Raw genomic sequence first — 8,131 nt, 5'->3', positions numbered from 1 at the left:
GAACTTATAGTTAGATCAACAACCGCGCATGTTCAAACAATCAGATTTTTGATAAGCTGTTATCAAAAATGGTGGATGAAACAAGAAACATTGTACAAGACAATTTTAAAGTAGAAATTAAAGAATATTCGAAATATAGTTTCGTTGTATGCATACTCTTTGCACCCAAAGTAAAAGGTACAATAATTACCAAGAAACAGTAGTTCTAGAATAAAACAACACAACTTCATTACATCACGCATCGCATTCAACTTTATTCTGCACCATGTTCCAAATTATTCTGTTCCATACGTCCTTTAGTTAATAATAGCATTGAATCGCAGGCAGCCGAGAGCGACTCCACCATCGCCGGTCAGACCAACTTCGATCTCTACCTCCACTCCGCGGGCCGGAACATCCAGGGAATCATCGTTCAGTGCATAGTTGAAAGCGGCACCGGCGCTCAGCGGACAGCCTCCTTGAATGCCAACGGCGCATGCATCCTCTAGCTCTGCTGGAATTTCGAATCCAACATCCAAACCTCCCAGACGGACGACGATGTGAGCGGTTGCCGAGGCACTGTCAGCAGGGCTGACGATTCCAGTAGCCAGAGCGTTCACCGGACCTCCGGCCGTCAGTGAACACACACCACCGGAACAATCGTTGACAGTCAACGAGGATGGTGTCGGTGCTCCATTGGGGCCTATTACGATTAAAAATATGAAATACAGTTAGTTAACAGTTCAGGCTTCTTTGCTAATGCATACTTACATGCGGTGAAGTCAACGGCAGCCATTACCATTGCTGGCACTAGAGCAGCTAACAGGAAGAACTTGAACATCTTGGTCACTTGAATCGGTTACTTGAGTCGTCGGAAACTGAAGTGTGCTTTGATCTAACGAACGGACTGTATTTATGCGGAGCGCTCAACTAATTCTTATCCACTGACAGACGTAATACAACGATTAGATATCATTCGTGGGGGCCAATAAGAAAACCAATTGACAGAAAGAAGTTTGGCAGGGAACCAGCAAGATTTTAATTGATAAATTGGAAATTACGGTTATAAAATTGCACTGCAACTGGCGATAGCAAAACAAGTTAACATGTGTTTCGAGGTCTCGTTCGTTGCAAACTCTCTTATCACACCGTCGTAAAAGCTACGTTGTTCCAGGCGACCCACGATGATTGTTCTGCCTAAAAATAAATAAGAAACAATTCTCCCCTATGAACTTTGATCGATCGATGATTATAACATGCAATTTGGGAACCCAAATGCGATTCATCAATCTCCGTTCCGTTGGTTTCTGCAGCGATACAGTCCGTGTTATATCACAAGGTCAGCAAGTGATATCCTGTTTGAGACGGAGCTTGAGAAACCAATTAGATAACGACGCTTACCGTGTGCATCCAGAAAAGTTCCGTCATCTTGTTTGATTGAAGACTAACCTCAACTAGTTAAGGTTACAATATTGCGACAACTAGAAACTGCATTAGCATTATGTTCGCATGATGGGGGCCAGGGATGGTTCGGTCACTTTAATTCAATTTTGATTCATTTGACAGTACCGTTTCAGCCGAGCAAAATTTAATAATGTTTTGGCAGATGTAATGGCGGATTTATTTTTATATAATCAACTAGCTGACCCGACAAACTTCGTATTGCCACAAATTAAACTGTGTTGTACATAAATCGTGAATCTCGGATGACCTTTGTTACAATCTCGAGTTTTGCAAGTTTCTGGGGAGTTTATGGTTGTTTTAATATACAAATTTCCCTCACAGTTAAGTATAAAACAACTCCCCCCATTGCTTAGCCTGATAAAATAAAGCGGATAGCATTTTAATATTCGCCATTATTACAAACCATTTCGCCGAATACCATTTTGCGGAACATCAATTCTTGGGTGACCATAACGCGAAATATAGAATTCATGCCTCCAAAACCACCCACATGCCAAATATAGTTCCATTTGATCAATTACTTCTCGAGTTATGAGGAAATTTGTATTTCATTTGTATAGGAGCCCCCCTCCTAAAGTGGGGAGGGGTCCTAATTCACCATAGAAAAAATTCTTGCCTCCAAAAACCTCCACATGTCAAATTTGATTTCATTTGCTTGATTAGTTCTCGAGTTATGAGGAAATTTGTATTTCATTTGCATGGAAGCCCCCCCCCCTCTTAAAGGTGAGAGCGATCATAATCCCCCTTCTAAAGAGAGGAGGGGCATCAGTTCACCATAGAAAAAATTCTTGTCTCCAAAAACACCCATTTGTCATATTTTGTTCCATTTGCTTGATTAGTTCTCGAGTTATGCAGAAATGTGTGTTTCATTTGTATGGGAGCTCCCCCTCTTAGTGGGGGAGGGGTCTCTAACCACCATAAGAACCTTCCCTGGCCCCAAAAACCCCTATATGCAAATTTTCACGCCGGTCAGTTCAGTAGTTTTCGATTCTATAAGGAACATACGGACAGACAGACAGACAGAAATCCATTTTTATAGGTATAGATTTACTTTGGACTTGCGAGTCCTCATATGAGATCTTTTACATTATAGAGAAAGCAAAAACCATGCGCCAGCCTGGGCCCACCAGTGGACTTGGAATTGGAATTGTAACCAAACTTAAAATATAAGTTGAAATTGGAATTAGATTGAAACTAGCTGATTGCCCGATCTTACTTGGGGCCCCTTTATCTCTCACCCACTTGTACATCTGTTATTGTAACGAAAATACGAGAAACAAAACTCTATTTTTCATTTTAATAAGTCTACTACCTTTGTCAGTTTCCCTCATGTTGTCCCCCAGCCACTCGCAAATTTGTCTTATTCTTGGTAATTCCTATAAATCGACACAAAGCATTATTTACGTTTTTCAACCTCCCACTTGTAAATGGCTATCCTATTCCCCCTTTCAGAAATCCAGCACTTCTGCTATCATTCCGAATGCAAGAGAAACGCACCCTTTACCCATTTGAACTTTTCGCTCCCCTTATAAGAGACCGTCTCCCTCTTTTGACAACCCCCAGCGCTGATTCTTTTATGCCAAAGAACATGTGTTTAATGAAGAACAGTCCTGAAATTCCTGAGCTATGGCGGAACATACATTCATATTCACGTTCCTCGTCCCACTACCTGTCGGTTCCTTCCCAGTCACTCTCCCCTTCTGTCACGTAGCTAATTACGCTTCGGTTTGATTTTTTGACCATATATTCCTACTCGGTGGAGTCCCCTCTTATCTCAAAGTCACTTGCACAATTGCAATCGGTTTAAATGCAAGAGAAACGCAACCACTTTACTTATTTGAGCCTCCCCTTTCCCCTTTGTTAGGGATCGCCCCCTCCCCGTTTGTCAACCTCCCATTGCTGATTCCCTTACGTCAAGGAACATGTGTTCCAAGTTTGATGAAGAACCGTCCAGGCCCCTTTCCTCTATTAATCCCTTCAGTTTTGATTTTGTTATGTCAAGGAATATGTAGGGTAAAGTGGTGCAGCATGCACCGCTTAAGCAAAACATCATTTTGCAGAGCAACGGTGTGTTTGTTCCACGTTTTTCAAATTCTAAAAGACTTTGGGATCTTTTTTACACTATCTCCAGGTGAAATTTCCTAACAAAAAGCGGTATTTTTAGTTATTTTTGACGATTTTTAGCAAGAGTCAAAACCATTATGTGGGGCAAACGGCCAAAACCCGTGGCCAAAACGCACCAAGTTTTCCCAACCAGGCGTTAAACGCAACCAGCAAATTTACATACAATCACATGTTGTATAAACTCCTGACTCCTGAAACTAGGCTTCAAAAATGTCGGAAGCGCTTGTGCTGGGATGGGATGGATGCAATAATGGTTTCATATCTCAACATAATGGGCAATAAAATTTATTCATTGATTTTTCTCCAACTGATGTGTGATGAAATATGGTAAGGTAAAGAATGTACAATTAGGTTCAAGGCAAATTCTAAGTCCTATACAATACATAATATTGCTTTATTTTTAATAAATAATCTGAAACAAAAGATGTACTGCAAATTAAAAATATTTTATAACTGTTCGATCCCACTGTGGTGCATTCTACTCCTGTTTTGCATTTTGAAGTTTTTTTGCAATTTATGTGAAAAACATGCCTAGTTAACGCCGTTTTTGTGAAGAATCATCGAGCATGACAGTATATCAATTAGATAGACTGTATTTATCATGAAATTTGCATACCGAGTGGTAAAAGCTTAAGAGAAAACCGTGATTTCTTGCATGTGGAATGAGATCGCGGATAATCGCTTGATTTTATTGGATGTGGCTATGTTTGATGCTTTTACATACTACACAATTATGAATTAGCTTGTTTTACACCAAAATAAAATGCGCATTCATAATTTTACAAAATAGTTTCCGCGTTTTTAAACAATTAATGGCATGGACCATTCTACCCCCACGGTGCGTTCTGGACAGTCTTCCCCTATACCAAGAACCGTCTAGGCGTTTCGGAGTTATGAACCCCCCACCCTATGTCCGAAGGCAATTATTATTTAACTTTCATGCACCTCAGATTTTTCTTCACAGGATGTTAGTATTGGTCAAAACAATTAATTTAGAGAAGGTCTTAAAATATTCTATCTTGGGTTTTTTACAAAATTCATTTTTCAAGGTTATATAGGGGTCATTCCCTCTCAAGTGATCATATCCGTTGTAATCGACCACCTCCGATTTCAACCAAATTTGGTATAATTACTCATTCTGACCCCACATTCAATTTCCCAAAGTTTTGTACGGATTGATCAAACCCCCTTGCAGTGACATGTAATGAAAAATGAGTTTTTTCGAAAAACTAAGAAAAATGGAGAAGCAACACTGCAAGGGGAATTGATCAATCTGTACAAGACTTTGGAAAATTGAATGTGGGGTCGGCATGAGCAATTATACCAAAGTTTGTTGAAATCGGATGTGGTCAATTACAACGGATATGATCATTTGGAAGGGAATAACCCCTATATAACCTTGAAAATTGAATTTTGTAGAAAAACCCAAGATAGAATATTTTAAGACATTCTCTAAATTAATTGTTTTGACCAATGCTAACATCCTGTAAAGAAAAATCTGAGGTGCATGGAAGTTAAATAATAATTGCCTTCGGACATAGCGTGCCCCCCTCCCTGCCTTGTTGTGAATCCTCCCCCCTTTTGTCAACCCCTTCATTTTGGATTCCCTTATGTTAAGGAACATTTGTACCAAGTTTAATGAAGAACCGTGCGGGCTTCTTGTCATCCCCCCAGTGCTGACTCCCTTATATCGAGGAACACGTGTGCCAAGTTTGGTAGAGAACGGTCAAGGCGTTTTGGAGTTATGGTGGAACATTCAAACATACTCCCGCTTACTTATATTTATATTGATAGATAGATAGATTGAAAATTGAACTTGAAAGTGAATTTGAAATTTTACTTGAAATTGACATGAAATTGGTCGTAAATTCGGATCAGTTTACTGTGTTCGATTTCACTTCAAATTTATTTAGCAATTAAACTTAACATTGGAATTGTGATTAGGTATCCGGCCCCTCAGCTTAGAGGTGCGATGCTGGTCTAACAAGCCAGTCGTCGTATGTTCGAATCTCGACTGGGTGGTGTAGGTAGAGTCAGTAGGATCGTTCACTAGCCTCGTAATAGTCATGTGCTCTAATTACTGGCTGCGAAGCATGCCGATAAAAAAAGGTCAGGTCTTAAAGACGTTTATAACCCAACGCTTCGCTTTTTTGTTAGGATAGGATATAAAATTGGATGTAGGACTAGACTTGATTTGGACTTGAAAGCTTGCTTGGAAATGGTCCTAAATGGGTCTTGAGTCTGACTGGATCTACTTTTACGCAATTAATATACTAATCGCAAAGGTATCGACTATTTAAATAACTTAGCAACTCTGGAGATCTGGGTTGTATCTTGAAGAATTTTTTGTTCTATATTTTTTAGAGAAAGTAGGGCTGCGTGCCGCAGTATGCCGCAGCCTCGGCACACCACTGTGGCTGGTACCCCGTTACAAAAGATACAGCAAAACTTTATTCAGTAATATTGTAGATAAAAGGCCGTATGAATAAAAGAGTTAGAGCAAATACTCCCATACGATTTAAACGGGAAAAGCAAAGTGAACTGTTTTATTCATAAGGCCGTTACAAGTTCAACGAGAAATTTTTCATATTTTGCTTGCCATGATCCCTGGCGACTGTCAACCTACTTTATTTTTTTCTCCTCCTTAATATTTCTCCTACTGATTTTGTTAAAAACTGTTTAGAATCTGAGTTTGTAAATTTTAAGACAGTTATGAGTAGTTTCTATCAACCTTTAAGTAAACATCATCAGATTTATAGCTAAACTTATATAAAAGTCTAGCAGTTTTGCAAGTATTTAATACTTTATTAAACTACTTTATTAGACTTTTATATATTTTACTTCTATGAAGCGATAACATTAATTGAGCGAATGAAGTCCGTATTCAATGTTAAGCTTAACTTACGATTACGAAATCTTTCAGATAGCAACGATATAGGTAACACATGAAATTTAAGTAACTCAGGCGTCATTATAACTTTTGTCATATGTGCAGGGAAATATGTGTTATGTTTGCAAAAACAAGTGATTTCAGGGTTAAAAATTGTTAACAGTATTTTTCATTAAAGAACTTTTAGAAGGATTTTGATTAATTCTCTTTTATGCCAATGTTGTAAGCAAAAGTCATTCAGAAAATAATTCTGTTACGTTCACCTGATCGGGCATATTTCTAGCTGTTGCATCAAATGGGCAACTGCGGCGATACATTTTATCTTCATTTTCAAACTTGGGCAATACATGACTCAACCTTATCGTTGCGCAACATAGAAGTGACGACTATAATTTGCTGTATTGCATCAATGAGATTTTCGATGGATCGTGTATAAGCATGACTACTAATGCGCAGACACAATGCATATGGACTATAATACGTTGTGGAAATTTCTAAAAACAAAATCCCATAGATTTTCTGCAAAATTTCACAACACTTTAAAATCCTGTCTGTTGCATCAGGGTGCTGATTTTGACCAGTTCGAATCAAATTGTGAATCGCGTGAATGTGTTGTGATTTTTTGTCAATTTAATCTTTAAAATTATTAGTTAAATTCATAAGTACATGTGTTTGCTACCCGGTTTTTATTAGAAGTGAAAGAGCGGTGTTTGCCCAACAACATGGCGTCGGTCGCTGTAAAATGGAGGAAAGGAATGAAGAGAAAAATATCAGCTAAGTTATTGTCTCAAAATATACGGTTACTTAGACTACTTAGTTACTATGGTTGGACAACCTGTATTATCGTTTAGTGATTGCTTTGAAACATATTTTGAATAGTGAATGTCTAAAGGAAAGATGGTATGTTGGGAAAGGGGCATAGCGCTAGCATTCGTTTGCTTTAAAACATGAAAGAAAAGCGTAGACTGTGTTGGTGTGAGGCTTGTCTAATTTTTGCTTGTGATAGGTGTATATGGCGATATCAGTTGTTTACTTATTTCTTTCGGTGAACTGTGTAGAACGCATATTGATGCGAAGAGAGCTTCTAGTTAGATGATGGTGACTTTTGCGAGTAACAGTGTACCTATATGCTAAATGCGTGTGCGATTATTTCTCGCGTAACTTTTCAAAAGGACCTAAGTAACAATGAGAGTTTCTCTTTGTGCTTCTTCTCGTTTTGTTGCCGCGGCGATGCAAATGCACTTTAAAACATCGCCCTTGCATAAATCGGTAGCCGGTGTCACTAGCTAATTAATCGTCAAGAAAACTTTTGTTGAAATGCATTAATGTCGTCATAATAATCGAAAGAGAGGGAGACCAAAGAGAGTCTCTCAATGTTACTTAGGTCCTTTTGAAAAGTTACGCGAGATTTCTATCTGGCTGCAGTGCATACTATGGTGTGAATTGGGGACAGATGAGTGCTTACCTAGTTGGATGAAGCGGTTATTGTGGTGGTAATGACTTAGTTATTCGCGTTGACGAAGTTACGATATTGAATAATTCGTTAAAGATTGCAAAAGATAGAAATAAAAATGCAGAGTTTTGCACACATGCGCCATCCGGGAAGAGGTTAAAAGAGATCGTGGAACTCTATCATCGAAAATAAGTGGATTATGGATGAACAGTGAAAAATTG

The 8,131-nt window shown here is 38.7% G+C and overlaps 1 protein-coding gene across 1 annotated transcript; it reads right to left on the bottom strand.

Annotated features, from left to right (window-relative positions):
* Positions 1-296: 296 nt before the first annotated feature.
* Positions 297-820, bottom strand: LOC128745568 (NPC intracellular cholesterol transporter 2-like). The gene is made up of 2 exons (XM_053842641.1): positions 751-820; positions 297-682 (listed from the first exon to the last, which is right to left on the bottom strand). Exons 1-2 carry the CDS (start codon positions 818-820, stop codon positions 297-299), a joined length of 456 nt encoding a protein of 151 aa, XP_053698616.1.
* Positions 821-8,131: the final 7,311 nt, after the last annotated feature.

Source organism: Sabethes cyaneus, chromosome 1 (assembly GCF_943734655.1).
Source record: "Sabethes cyaneus chromosome 1, idSabCyanKW18_F2, whole genome shotgun sequence".
NCBI classification, from domain to species: Eukaryota; Metazoa; Arthropoda; class Insecta; order Diptera; family Culicidae; genus Sabethes; species Sabethes cyaneus.
The sequence above is the reverse complement of the archived record's forward strand: the minus strand, read 5'-3'. Positions and strand labels throughout refer to the sequence as shown.

Excerpts from the sequence above, each read along its gene's own strand:
- LOC128745568 (XM_053842641.1), bottom strand. The coding sequence starts at position 820 with ATGTTCAAGTTCTTCCTGTTAGCTGCTCTAGTGCCAGCAATGGTAATG. Across the intron at positions 683-750 it reads TGCCGTTGACTTCACCGCAT|GCCCCAATGGAGCACCGACA; the intron begins GTAAGTATGCAT and ends TAATCGTAATAG.